Consider the following 15,770-nt stretch of genomic DNA (forward strand, 5'->3'; position numbering starts at 1 on the left):
GAACTCCCATTTCAACTTGTTGCTGCCCCTTCTGCAATGCCTCGTCGAAGAACAGTTAAAAGAAGATAAAAAATATATATTTTTCGTATTCAACGCGCGCACTGGACAAAAAGGTCACGTGGTTGCAAATTGTCAAACACGGAAGTACAAAATTCGACAAACAAAAAGCTTAGCTAGGAAATGAGAGCATGGAGGGGTCTAAATATTAAAATATCGATCAATAAAATCGCTGAACGAAAGGAAATATAGCTACTTAAAGATTTATGCTAAAGAAAATAATTAAATTATTGTAAATGTATTGCTAGATAGCAATGGATATCGGTATGAAGTTTATCTTCTGCACTGATAGCTAACGTTAATTATAGCTAGAGAAAATTAGCCCGCTATTTTGAAACAGACTTGCTTTTTCAATTTCAAGAGACTAACTAGCTCTATGGTTCAAATAGCTAGCAATCCAGTGTGCGTTTATCTTATGATAATTATCATTTCACCTCGTTATTAATCCGCTAACGTTAGATTGCTGAGCCAAGAAGAACAAGTTCAGATAGTTGCAATGACTGCTGCAGTGTTTTTTGGGTGTGCGTTCATTGCGTTTGGGCCAGCGTTTTCCCTATTTATTTTCACTATCGCCAAAGACCCATTGCGAGTCATCATTCTAATTGCAGGGTAAGCTATTTATATTAGTGTTGATAACTTGTGGATTTGTTATTTAAATTTGGTTTGACAAATGATAATAGACCTAGATCAGTGGTTCCTAACTTTTTTTTAAAATGTTTTAAGTTGTAGTGGAACGCACAAGGTGCAATTTCGAAATTGGGTAGTGAATATATCAAGGTCCCTTTGCTGTAGTAATTTTCTCAATGAAAAATGGCCACCTAAATGTATCCCTAATTATTAACACTATAATTACATCCATAAGTACATACATTTTTCAAAAGAGTGTATGTTAAATTTGCAATGATACGTTTTTGGAAACTAGTAAGATAGTGAAATGTTCACTGGTGTGTTTCATTGCATCAACAATGACAACTGTTTCTCTCTCTCTCTTCAGGGCCTTCTTCTGGCTGGTGTCCTTGCTGCTGTCCTCTCTGGTGTGGTTCATAGCCACAAAGGCCACCAATGCCCAGGACCTGACCCTGCAGAAAAACCTGCTCATATTTGGCAGCATTTTCTCAGTCATACTGCAGGAGGTGTTCCGCTTCGCATACTACAGGCTGCTCAGGTCAGCATACACACATCTCATTCTCTTACTGTCTTTATCATGCTATCTCACTCTGGCAGGGGTACTCAACTCTTACCCTACGAGGTGTGGAGCCTGCTGGTTTTATGTTCTACCTGATAATTAATTGCACCCACCTGGTGTGCCAGGTCTAAATCAGTCCCTGATTAGAGGGGAACAATGAAGACTGGAACTGGTCCAGAGTTGAGTTTGAGGGCTCTATGTCTTGTCTGTCTTGCTGTGTGTCTCTTTCTTGGCATGTCTCTCACTCTCTGTCTGTGTGTCTCTCTCTGTGTGTCTTGCTTGCTGAAGTCATACAAGCACATCTAGGATCAGTTTTGCCTTTTAGATTATAGTAAATAAGATTACATAAACAGGATGGACCTGATCCCAAGACCCTACTCTGTGTGAATGTGAGTCCTAGTCTATTAAATCCATTATAAACCACATCAAATCAACCTGTACATATTACCTCGACTTACCTTGACTAACCTGTGCCACTTCACATTGACTCTGTAACCGGTACCCCCTGTATACAGCCTCACTACTTCAGTTTATTTTAGTTAATACTTTCTTAACACTTATTTTTCTTAACTGCATTGTTGGTTAAGGGCTTTTCACTGTTGTATTTGGTGCATGTGACAAATAACATTTGATTCCTTTATACAGCACATTTCAAACATGGAATGCAACATAATGTGCTTTCACAGGGAAAAAAACAAATAACATTGAAAATAAATCCTGAAATATTTACAACACAACAAACGTAAGAGAGGGGAAAAATAAAATAATAATAAAAAATGAAAGACTAAAAAGCACATCTCTTTTAAATATGTCCACAGTTTTGTCCCCCCTCAGGTTCTCTGGCAGGCTGTTCCAGAGGCTGGAGGCATAGTAACTAAAGGCTGCTTCTCCATGCCTCTTCGTCCTAGGCTTTGGGAGAGTTAAAATACCTTTGCCTGAGGAATCTACTGGGTACATAACTTAAAAGCATGTCTGACATGTATTGGGGTGCACAATTGTGGAATCGTAAAAAATCTTAAAGATGTATTCTAAAAACTAAAACTCAGAGGCAGCCAGTGCAAAGACCTTTAAAACCGGTGTAATGTATGCTCGTCGTCTGGTCTTGGTCAGTACCCGTTTTGCAGTTGACCAATGGCTTTCTTGGGTAGACCAGCCAGGAGAGCATTGCAGTAGTCAAGCCTGCTTTTAATAAAATAATGGATGAGTCTCTCTGTATCAGTCTGAGAGAGAAACTGCTGCACCGTGGCAATGTTCCTCAGTTGGTTAAAAAGCAATTTTGTTCACATTCCTAATGTGTGATTCAAAATTGAGTTCAGAATCCAAAATAACACCTAGGTTTTTTTACCTGGTGTTTTGTCATTATTGCCCATGAATTAAAATATGCTCCCAGATTCTCTCTGTGCTTTGGCTCCAACAATAAGTCCCTATGTCTTTTCTTGATTCAGCTGCTCACTATATGTCTGCTGCAGAGAGACGAAAGAGCGTGAGCAAATTAGTTTTGATCTGTCATGGAAATAAGGTGTTAAACATGTTGGCTAGTTATTTAAAAAGATGGAGAACAAAGCTATAGGATGAAAAATACTGACATTTTGGTGCCGGTACAACTGACTAGCGCTAACTAATGCTACCTACAGCAGCGTTAGCTACTTGGAGTCAAATATCGATATATATCACCCCCCCCCCCAAAAAAAAAAAATTGCGTGTGTAACAGTATAGATTATTTCCCCCCTTCACAATGACCTAACAGGCCTGCCCAGGTATCAATGTCCCTAGTTAATGTACAACCAGGGGACTATTCACTAGGAAGCAAACAGGCTCAACAGGTAAGGGACTTACCTGAATTTGTCCAATAAGAAACACTTATTTTAGTTTTCCTACGCTTTGCATGACCAGGGATGAGGAAGCTGTGGTGCAGTATACATGTCAACATCTTTGCCATTTTACAGCGTCCAAAGTTATGGGGTTGTCATAAATCCTGTTAGTGTGACTTCTAACCGGAGAATTCTCAGACTCCGTGTTTTTAATAGTCACATGTACAGGGTTGCAGGTGTGATTGCAGGATACAGTGAAAATCTTGTGCTTGAAAATCTGCAATGTTTTATCGGAGCTCAAGGCGGGTCACCCTCTCGGCGCCATACTTATCCATCTTAGCCATATCTGACTACAAAGTAAATACTCATCAGTACAAGTTGTATTTGTGGTCTTTAGGCTACATTGTTACTTTTTTCAGAACACAAAAACACTGATATTTTGTGATAAAGTTTCCACTGTGTTACTGCTATTAACATCTTCTTTCCACTGTATCATCAGGAAGGCAAATGAAGGACTGGCAGCCATCAGTGAAGAAGACGGCCCTGCCCTTTCAGTCCGAGAAATGGCCTATGGTATACCATTATCTTTACGTTTATTTACTTTAACATATTAATTATCTAATTAAATACTTAATTAACTGATTTAAGTGTGTGTGTGTGTATATAGTCACATGACAGACAGCTATCATCTTACTTGGCTTTAAGAACACTTCCTCTTTATTTTGTATTACCACTGTGGGCCAATCGGGTATGATTTTGGAAGTGCATGTAGCCTATCATTGTCAGCGGAATGCTAGGTGATATGAGTTTGACTAATCCGCTGGCTGGTGCTCAACACTGAACTAATCTTACCCTCTACCGCTGTGATTGTTGACAGGTGAACCCAGGTAAAGATTCATGACCGTACTAAACTCCCATTAAACCTCAATATTAAGTATTTGTTATTTCATACACCCATGTGTATCTGTATGGTTCTTTTGATCTGGACAGCTAATATGGTTACTTCTAGGGCAGTCTTTCTAAGGAAATGGCAATGGCCAGTATTTATGGTCATGTACTTTGGCATTGAGGCATAAAGTGAGTCAGAGCAAGATTTCAAATGTCTTCTCTAATCAGATCTTTCTGTTGTTAGCACAATAAAACGTACCCAAGACTGCATAATTCTCTGTTGATGTGCAAACACTCTTGAGACCTGCTTGTCTAAATAACACACCGCAGAGGTGAAATGTCAGTGGAAGCTCACTGTAGTGAACATTATTGTCGGTTTTAGATATGATTTAAATTATTTTTGTCATTAACATTGTGAATGTATTTATTTTTCCAACTAGATTTAATGCTACAAGAAACTCTCTAAAATCTCTAAATTGACAACTTGATCAAAATGTCACAGACAATACTCAAATAATGTTTATTATATACTGCATGTCTAGTCATTGACTGTGATGTTGACTATGTAGGTCTAGCAGTTGACTGTGCTGATGTTGACTATGTTGGTCTAGCAGTTGACTGTGCTGATGTTGACTATGCAGGCCTAGCAGTTGACTGTGCTGATGTTGACTGTTGGCCTAGCAGTTGACTGTGCTGATGTTGACTATGTAGGTCTAGCAGTTGACTGTGCTGATGTTGACTATGTAGGTCTAGCAGTTGACTGTGCTGATGTTGACTATGTTGGCCTAGCAGTTGACTGTGCTGATGTTGACTATGTAGGCCTAGCAGTTGACTGTGCTGATGTTGACTATGTAGGCCTAGCAGTTGACTGTGCTGATGTTGACTATGTTGGCCCAGCAGTTGACTGTTTGTCTGTCTCTACAGTGGCTGGACTGGGCTTTGGCATCATGAGCGGAGCCTTCTCCATGATCAACACTCTCTCTGACTCTCTGGGCCCAGGGACAGTGGGCATGTTTGGAGACTCCCAGTACTACTTCATCACCTCAGGTGTGTGTCTGTCTGTCAGGGTTTGCACAAGGTGCTTAATATGGATGAGATACCGCTAACGGGATCGATATGACAACAGCCAGTGAAAGTGCAGGGCGCCAAATTCAAACAACAGAAATCTCATAATTATAATTCCTCAAACATACAAGTATTTTACACCATTTTAAAGATACACTTCTTGTTAATGCCACCACAGTGTCCGATTTCAAATAGGTTTTACGGCGAAAGCACCACAAACGATTATGTTAGGTGAGTGCCTAGTCACAGAAAAACACAGCCATTTTTCCAGCCAAAGAGAGGAGTCACAAAAAGCATAAAGATAAATTATTCATTAACCTTTGATCTTCATCAGATGACACTCATAGGACTTCATGTTACACAATACATGTATGTTTTGTTTGATAAAGTTCATATTTATATAAAAAAATCTCAGTATACATTGGCGCGTTATGTTCAGTAGTTCCAAAAACATCTGCTGATTTGCAGAGAGCCACATCAATTTACAGAAATACTCATCATAAATGTTGATGAAAATACAAGTGTTATACATGGAACTTTAGATAAACTTCTCCTTAATGCAACCGCTGTTTCAGATTTCTAAAAAGATTTACCGAAAAAGCACACCATGCAATAATCTGAGTACAGCGCTCAGAGACCAAAACAAGCCAAACAGATATCCGCCATGTTGTGTCGTCAACAGAAGTCATAAATAGCATTATAAATATTCACTTACCTTTGATGATCTTCATCATAATGCAGTCCCAGGAATCCCAGTTCCATAAATGTTTGATTTGTTCGATAAAGTTCATAATTTATGTCCAAATACCTCCTTTTTGTTCGCTGCGTTTAGCCCAGTAATCCAAATTCATGACTCGTGAGCAGACAAAGTCAAAAGGTTCCGTTACAGTCTGTAGAAACATGTCAAACGATGTATAGAATCAATCTTTAGGATGTTTTTATCATAAATCTTCAATAATGTTCCAACCGGAGAATTCCTTTGTCTGTAGAAATGCAATGGAAAGCAAGCTAACTTTCACGTGAACGCGCATGGTCAGCTAATGGCACTCTGCCAGACCTCTGACTCAATCCCCTCTCATTCGCCCCCACTTCACAGTAGAAGCATCAAACAAGGTTCTAAAGACTGTTGACATCTAGTGGAAGCCGTAGGAAGTGCAATATGACCAATATCCCACTATCTTCAATAGGCAAAGAGTTGAAAACCTACAAACCTCAGATTTCCCACTTCCTGGTTGTATTTTTTCTCAGGTTTTTGCCTGCCATATGAGTTCTGTTTTACTCACAGACATCATTCAAACAGTTTTAGAAACTTCAGAGTGTTTTCTATCCAAATATACTAATAATATGCATATCTTAGCTTCTGGGACTGAGTAGCAGGCAGTTTACTCTGGGCACCTTATTCATCCAAGCTACTCAATACTGCCCCCAGCCATATTAAAGTACTTGAATATGGCACTCTGAAAAAGTACTGGAATAATTAAAAAATCTGACATTTTCTCAAGTTGGTACTTTAATTAAAATGAGAGGAGAACAGAAAATGATCAAATATGGTAATATATATATTTTTTACATGTATTGGTCTTACGAATTCATTTCTACTGAGTTTTATTTCCTCACGTGTTTTTAACTCTGGTTGTCAGGCAAGCATGCTCATTCCACTCACACTGCCACTCAGCCAGGCAGGTACAGAACTGACTGATTAGGCACTGATTGCTAAAATGCCATGCAAATGTAGATTCAATCTTGCCTTTTGTGCGTATGGAAAGTTTCTGGGATCATTTTTCAGCTCATGAAACATGGGACCAACACTTTACATGTTGTGTTTTTTTATATTTTTGTTCAGTCTAGTTAACCTACTTTTTTTTTGTTTTACTGCTACATCACTGCGCCCTCGATATTGCGCTAAATCAAGCGGCAGCCTTGCTCCTGCCATTCTGGTGGACGTTCACATCCACTTCTCCTCACACAGCCCACCCGCCCTTCTCCCGACCGGCGACACCACTAAAGCTGCCAGTCGGACGCAAGACGTTTTTTCGTAGCTATTAAGTAGTAAAATCCTGAATGCCCAGTAAAAATACAATAGTCGTTAAGCTGTAATTGTGTATTAATGTGAATAATGGTGTTTTTACCAGTAGGCAAATCAAATGTTATGTCAGATGCGCCGAATACAACAGGTGTAGACCTTACAATGAAATGCTTACTTTACATGCCATTAATCAAAAATGCAGTTTTAAGAAAATACCTATAAAACAAGTAAGAGGTAAAGAGCAGCAGTAAAATAACAATAGCGAGGCTATAAACAGGGGGTACTGGTACAGAGTCAATGTGCGAGGGCACCGGTGTCGAGGTAATTGAGGAAGCATGTAGGTGGGGGGGCAGCAATGTAAATAGTCTGGGTAGCCAAAACTCTGCTCATCACTACTCCAATTACACCATCAGTACTGACTTACTACTCATGTATGTAGTGAAACACGTATTATTAAGTAGAACTTACAGGGTTACCTTTTTTTTTTCATGAGGTTGTAGCGATACTGCCATCTGGTGGTGACTAGAAACAATTGCATAATAGGAACTATTACAAATTGATGGTCCTGGAAAATAAATATTAGTGCTTGAAAAAGTACTTAAGTTCTTTAATTTGACTTGCCACTGTCTTTACGATCACTGGTCTGTCTGGCAGCCTTTATATTCCTGTGGAAATTCCTCATCTCTACTTGCTGTATACTGTCTACACCCAAGCCTTGTATATCTTTGCAGTCATTGTGTGCTTGTAATGAATAGACAAGTATAGAATAACTTTTGCACACTTAACTTCTTTAGCACAGGACTTTTGAGAAAAAAAATGTAAAAGGACTTGAGTACACACTTGTGTACTAGCAACAAAACAAATTAAGTGTGACACTTCTGTGACTGATGACCCCTTTGACCTTTGCCCCCCCTGTAGCCCTAATGACCCTGGCGCTGACGCTGCTCCACACCTTCTGGGGGGTGGTGTTCTTTGAGGGCTGTGAGAGGAAGAGATGGTGGGTGATCGCTGTGGTGCTCTGTCTCCACCTGATGGTCTTCAGCCTGGTGAGTGTACACACACACACGGACACCCACACGCACACACGGACACCCACACGGACACCCACACGCACACACGGACACCCACACGCACACACGGACACCCACACGCACACACGGACACCCACACGCACACACGGACACCCACACGCACACACGGACACCCACACGCACACACGGACACCCACACGCACACCCGGACGCACACACGGACACCCACACGCACACACGGACACCCACACGCACACACGGACACACACACGGACACCCACACGCACACGGGGACACACACACATATGGACACACACACACATACGGGGACACACACACGCACACGGACACACACACAGGGTTGGTTGTTTAGCGAAAGAAAATGCTGCGTGCGCAGCGGTTGGCTTAGATTGTTGACAACATGTAAACTATATTTTGTCTCCAAACATAAATACATTTGCACTTGTTCTCTCAAATACATTGTTACAGTTGTTGGTTAGCTAGCTGGCTAATTTTAGCAATATTAGAATTTCACATGAAATCAGTCAAAACGCATCAAAACCAGACATGGGTATCAATAACAAGATACAACGAGCTGAAACGAGCCCCCTACGATTCCCCACATGGCGGCAGCTTGTCATTATTGCTAGCTGTCTGACCGCTCAGATTCGTGACGTTGTCAACCAACCTGTCTGTCGCCCATGCCATCATGAGAGTTGCACTAGCATGAATCAGTCACAGGAGGGAGTTGTTAGCTTGTGTTTAAAAACTCTATACCTGACTGTATTGTCTTTTTTTTTTTTTTAAGCAATTTGACAAAAAATACAGCTAAAGACTGAATGAGTTAAAGTTTGTCTTATTAATTTCAGAATTTGTTGAATGGATTCCTCATGAATCCTAATTCTGTTTGTATTACATATTTTATATGAAAAGTTGTGCATAAATGAGACTGGCAATACATTTTTCTAGAGATTGACACACCATTTTTAGAGGACCATGTTGTAGATGAACAATCTCCTCCAGTCTCACAAAAAACCCAGCCCTGTATTCAGACCACAGTGTCACAGAAAGATAGTCATTCATTATATACATGCCAATGATTTTGTAGCGTTTCTTGAATGTATGGAAGACACTATGTGTGTCCCAAATGACACCCTATTCCCTATATAGTGCACTACTTTTTACAAGGGGGCCCCGGTGAAAAGTAGTATACTATATAGGTAGGGAACAGAGTGCCATTTGGAACGTAGACACTGTGTTGGGCAATAGGGGGGGGGGGGGGGGGGGTGGCTTGACCAGAGCCTGGACATATTTCCAGGACACTGCACAGGAATGTTCTGTTCTCCCTCTATAAGGGATTGTACTCATACAGGGGGAAGTTTTAGCATACGCTTCCCCTCCCCCAATCCTAACCTTAACCATTAGTGGGGGGGGGGGAATGCTGAAGATCAGCGTCGCTAGGGGCAACTTCACCCTACACTGATTCTACTGCAGGCACCGTAGGCTCTCGTTTACCAAGGGTTACAGAGATCATTATATTAATGCTACTACTACCTAGGTGATGAGTGTGGTCTGGGGCTCCAATCAAAATTGTTCTCATGTCAAGCTTAGGACACTTTTTGTCAGACAGAGAAAAATGGTTAATGAATAACTTCTGAATAAGTTGTGACTTATGATTCTCTGTTTTATCATCCTGAGTGGCATCTGCATTCATGAAGGGGGAAAAGCAGTAGATTTGTATTGCTTTTATGAATAATGTCCCAGAATATGTTTAAAGTCTCTGCTCGTAGTAGACATGCATTTGGTGTTGAGCTAATAATCTGTCATGTTCAGTAGGGGGTAAATGTTTTTTAAACCGAGTGAACTCTCAATTACGAACAGGTTTTCATTTTCCATTGCAAAACGTTTCGCTACGCGGTGCCGTAAGTGAACACAGCCCTGATTTTTCTTGAATCTGGTTTTCAGTCTCTCATGGTATCTCTCTCTCTTTCTCGGTGCCAGTCTCTGTTGAATCCGTTCTACGTGGGCAGCATTCTCCCGGTCTACGCCATCATGCTGCTGATGGCTGCCTGGGCCTTCTTCTCCTCCGGAGGCTCCCTGCACAACATCACTCTTCTCTGGACGTGTAAGACCCTCCTCAAGCCTATCTGATACAGCAGCTGTACTAATCCCTGGGTCCTGTTCATTAGGCACTAAACTGAAGAAAACTTCCTGAAACAGGGAGGGACTACCTTTTAGTTGTCTATTAAGAAACCCCTCGTTTTTGCTCGCAATATGTTTTGTAGCGGTGTTCCCTAATGAACACGTCTCTGTGGTTATCGGTCTAAAGGCCCACTTTGTTTGCTGATTGTCACTCCAGTGGAGCATTGGTAGAGGATATGTAGTTAAACAGATTAGTTCCATCTCCTCTCTGCTGCTGCTCCTCCCCAAGTCATTGTTCTTGGTCAACTTGCCTTTGCAAAATAAGGATTCATTCAAATATAAATGAGCCACTTGGCTGAAATAAACAATGAAATTATTAAGGTTATGTTCATGTGGACTGGCACTCTTCTTGTAATTTAGAATGTACCTCTATTGGTCCATTAGAGTGGGGCTGATGACACCGCTTTTATACCTGCATAATACATGCAGGTCTCCTTTGTAGAAGAGGTCTTCCGACCTCAAAATAACGTCATTAAAATGCCCTTCTACTGAATTGAATGTCCACTATCACCATGGTAATATTTGACAGATAGGTGATTGGTGCAGGATATGAACAATATATAAGTCCACAGCAGGTGAACCTTTTATTAAGTAGAGCTATAAAGTAGCATCGACGCACCAAAGCGTGGTGGATCCTCTCAACTGGTCAGGAGCAAATCAAACCCTGTTCAGTTTGGTCGTGGTTGGTCACAGGTTCTATAGTCAGGTGCACTACTTTTAAGACCACATGTTCATCTGTGACCCGCCAGTCATCAAACATGCCAAGCTTGTGACTTACTACCTAAGCAGCATAACTGTATCAGGTCAATGTCATCTTAATTAGAAAGTACTTCTTGACCCCCTACCATACTGAAGTTATTTTTGTCTGTTTTGCAGGTAGGAAAAGTAACACGGAGACGTCGTCATAATTCACATTCCATGTTGATCTCGCAGAGGTCGAAGGGCAATAGGAGCTTCTATCGCTGCAGTGCTGTGTACAAACCAAAGCCGCCAATCAAGAGACTACACAGTCTCCACATCAACCAATCTCCACATAATATGGATGGGCTGAATCAGAGCCCAGAAATCAGCACTTCACTGACCTATGGAGCTGACCAAGGGAAATCCTTCATACTGTATATAGCTTGAATAACACTAGTTTACACACACTTAGGCATGTGTAAGCTTTTTTCAATGCAAGGAAACAACCTTTACGTTTTTTTTTACGTTCTTTGTTTCTTCACAGATTTTGCTTTGTGTGGACTTTTAATCAATCCACTCCCTTGCGTCAATTATTGATCTTTGGTTTACTTAATTTCTATTCGTTTTTTTTAAGAATGATCATTTGTTAATGTAATGCGAAGGGCAGAGCAGCACAAATCAAATGTTATTTGTCATGTGCCGAATACAACAGGTGTAGGTAGACCTTACAGTGAAATGCTTACTTACAAGCCCATAATAACCAACAATGCAGTTTTAAGAAAAATACGTTAAAAGTACAAACAATAAGAAATTAAAGTAACAAATAATTAAAGAGCAGCAGTAAAAATAACAATAGCGAGGCTATATACAGGGGGTACCGGTACAGAGTCTATGTACGGGGGCACCGGTTAGTCAAGGTAATATGTACAGGTAGGTAGAGTTAGTGACTATGCAACAGACTGTTGGTTCTGGTCAAATGAAGATTCTTCACCAGGGATTCCTTAACTTTTTTGTACCCTCAACCCCATTTCAATTTTTTTATTTTACATTTTAAATCACGACCCACCATTTTTTTTGTGATGTAATCAATGGACAATGTTAACTTTTTTTATTTGGCCTATGACAGTCTTACAAATCAGTCTGGCAGTATTTTTGACTGTGTTTTAATCTGAAGACCATTTGGTTTGAATGGACTGAAATGTATTAGGAAATGCAGAAGATCATCAGCCAATAATGTTTGATCTTCTGTGTAGAAAAGAACCTTGGAAGAAAACTGACTTAACCCCGGTTCTATGAACCAATCACCAATTTGCGATCGTGACCCCCATTTTCAAATCCCCTAGTTTGGGGAAACCCTGTTATACACACATACAAAGGTATGCAACTTCACTATATTATGCATGATCTGCCCTGGCAGACACTGCCATGTGTAGGACACATGTACACATCACAGGAGGTTGGTGGCACCTTAATTGGGGAGGACGGGCTTGTGGTAATGGCTAAAGCGGAATCAGTGGAATGTTATCAAATACATCAAACTAAATGTTTGATGCCATTCCATTTTGCTCCATTCCAGCCGTAATGAGCCATCCTCCCCTCAGCAGCCCCCACTGGTACACATTATGTAAGGTATTTTAATGTTTTTCTTATGCAAATAGAATGATCATGTTCTTGTCGTTTGGCAAATGACCTTGATCCACCAAATACAGGTGAAAAAGATGACTGAATCATATTCACTAAACGATGCGGGACTACCTGAACCAATAAGAAACTTGTTTTTTCTACGGTTTGCGCTAATGAATATGTCCGTCTTCTAATAGTATTATGACTGGTCAGTCACTAAACGGTGGCTTTTTTTACTCTATAACTGAGTGATTATAGAGTAAAAATTATTATTACTACCATCGGCAGCAATACCATAGAGTTTTGTATCTTTTTTTTTAAACCTCTGGGTCCTCACAAAGCGTCTCAGAGTAGGACTTCTGCTGATCTAGGATCAGTTTTGTCTTTTGGATCATAATGAATAGGATTAAATGGACAGGGAAGACCTGATCCCAGATCAGCACCATATAGGCCCTTGGGCTTTTAAAGGCAATTTCCATTTGAGCCGACATGCAGCGTTTACCGTGAATGCGATCTCCGGCGAACAGCAGGAACGTTGCCTTTTAAAAGCTGCGTTGTCTAAAACCTGTGATTTGATTGACCCTTGTAAATTGACCTTTTTTTGTATTTCACCACAAAAGCTGCTTGGCCAAGTGTCTTGGACGATACCTGTTAAGATGCCAGCTTGTTGGATACAGTGTTTTATAAACTGGGTGGTTCGAGGCATGAATGCTGATTGGCTAACAGCCACGGGTATTACAAAACATGTATTTTTACTCCTCTAATTACTTTGGTTACCAGTTTATAATAGCAATAAAGCACCTCGGGGGTTTGTGGTACATGGGCTCTGCTTTGCGCCGTGCCTAAGAACAGCCCTTAGCCGTGGTATATTGGCTATATACCACACACACACACCCCCCCCCCTCGTGCCTTTTTGCTTAAAAATAGCCTTTCCACTCTATCGTGCTGGCCAGCTCTGGTATTTTCTTTTCGCACTGACTGGCCTTTCAAGCACGGTTCCAGCCACTATGATCGGTTTAGTGTGAAAGGGAATTAGTCTCGATGTTCCCATTTTGAATGGCTCGAGTTAGTTAGGATCCCCATTGGCCAGTTACTCCATTAAACCCATCATTTCACCAGCTTTCCTAATGAAAGAGTTGAGATGGGCTCAGCTCACCCCAATACATAAAAGTCTTCGCAGTTTATTTACTGTTGATGGTTGACAGGGTTTTCTAATATATCATTTCAATAACTATTGATGGACGGCAGGGCTTTCTGACATATACAGCCACGTCAATGCAGATCCTCCATTGATTTCATTATGATTTTTTTATTTTTGATGGCTTGCTTTCTGCATACATACCCATGTTGTGTTGTAAGTGTGATTGGCAGGTGCTGTCTTAGTACTGGGGGGGGGGGGGCAAAATATTAATGGTTTGGTAGACTTGCTCTGTTCCAGGGTTTATCAGTCAAGCAATGGAGAGGTGCCAAGGTCTTTTTCTTTTCTTGCGTAGTTTGGTTGGTGAGCCATTGTTCAGCCAGAAACCATTGCCAACCGCCAGGCACCAGCTCAAACACGCCTGCAATACAGTGTGTGTCCCAAACATCACCCTGTTCCTATGTAGTGCACTACTTATGACTAGATCCTTATGGGCCCTGGTCATAAGTAGTGCACTATAAAGGGAATAGGGTGACGTTTGGGACCTGGTGTAAATCAAGAACCGTGTTCCTGACTACGCTGAGAGATGGCAGCGCTACCTCGTTGTGAAGTCACACTGAAGTGACCACACACACACACCAGCACTCACATTGTGGACAAATCCCACTGACGCACTACTGGGGTAGTGAAGGGCGATCCAGCACTCCTAAGATTGTGCATATCTACAATGGTTTTTAAAATCCCTGACACGTGGCATATGCCGCCACAATCTTTCCAATGAATGTGTTTTATTTGTGTTGTATGTGGTGGTCCTACTCACCTCTGTGTAGGAGTGTTAGTGGACAGTGGGTCCCCAACAATTGGCAAGTCACACCAAGTGGATTGTCAGGAAATGGATTGCACCGAATGTCCCTTATTTCATGTTGTTGGAATTCCAGCACATTCGCTGTCGTTGTTTTGTGCTGATAACATGTTGGTAAGGCAGAAAAAAAACTGGGAATCTACCTCCGAAGAATGAGGGAGAATGTCTTGTCTTATTGTATTGTCTGAGTTGACTCAATTTCCAAACATCTGTATTTAACTCTGATTATACTACTTCCTATTTGATTACCTAAGCCACCTAGCCATCTTTGCATGTGAATTTCTCATCATTGATGCTTATAGGGATTTTGATCAATTAACTATTATGATCCTATAATGGTGTAAAGAATGTATCAATAAATCTGCCAAATGGGAATAAATTCTGACAGATCATGCTTTTCTTTTTTAAATTAAGATGTATTATCTGAGCTTTGTGTTGTGCATATCATTGACAGGACTCCATTCCACATAATAGTAAACTAATACTGTAGCTTAAGTATGGGCTGGTTTTCCAGACTTTTTACATTTTTATTTACCCAGGCAAGTCAGTTAAGAACAAATTCTTAATGACTGCCTACCCCTAACCTGGACAGGCAGACCAAGGTTCAACCTACTCCTGGTAGTTAGTCTTGTCCCATCGTTGCAACTCCTGTACGGACTCGGGAGAGGCGAAGGTCGAGAGCTGTGCGTCCTCTGAAACAACCCAGCCAAGCCGCACTGCTTCCTTAACTTCTTATGGCTGCAGGGGCAGTATTGAGTAGCTTGGATGAAAGGTGCACAGAGGTGCCCATAGTAAACTGCCTGCTCCTCAGTCCCAGCTGCTAATATATGCATATTATTATTCGTATTGGATAGAAAACACTCTGAAGTTTCTAAAACTGTTTGAATTATGTCTGTGAGTATAACAGAACTCATATGGCAGGCAAAAACCTGAGAAGTTCCACTTCCTGTTTGAATTCTTTCTGAGGTGGCAGATTTTCAACCAAGCTCTCATTGAAATTACAGCGAGATGTTGATGAGTTTTCACGTCCTACGGCTTCCACTAGATGTCAACAGTCAATAGAACTTTGTCTGATGACTCTAATGTGAAGGGGGCCCGAAGGAGACAGGAATTAGTCAGGTCTGCCACGAGCTGACCATGCTTTCACATGAGGAGGACCTCCGTTCCACCGCTCTTCTGAAGTCAATCTAATTCTCTGGT

General features: G+C 41.1%; 1 protein-coding gene across 1 annotated transcript; it reads left to right on the forward strand.

Annotated features, from left to right (window-relative positions):
* Positions 1-116: 116 nt before the first annotated feature.
* Positions 117-14,949, forward strand: LOC139544600 (gamma-secretase subunit Aph-1b). Its single transcript, XM_071351927.1, has 7 exons — positions 117-666; positions 1,052-1,222; positions 3,554-3,627; positions 4,867-4,989; positions 7,952-8,079; positions 10,066-10,189; positions 11,143-14,949. The coding sequence occupies exons 1-7, from the start codon at positions 554-556 to the stop codon at positions 11,172-11,174; spliced, it is 765 nt and encodes a 254-aa protein (XP_071208028.1). The 5' UTR covers positions 117-553; the 3' UTR covers positions 11,175-14,949.
* Positions 14,950-15,770: the final 821 nt, after the last annotated feature.

This window comes from Salvelinus alpinus, chromosome 18 (assembly GCF_045679555.1).
Source record: "Salvelinus alpinus chromosome 18, SLU_Salpinus.1, whole genome shotgun sequence".
NCBI lineage: Eukaryota > Metazoa > Chordata > Actinopteri > Salmoniformes > Salmonidae > Salvelinus > Salvelinus alpinus.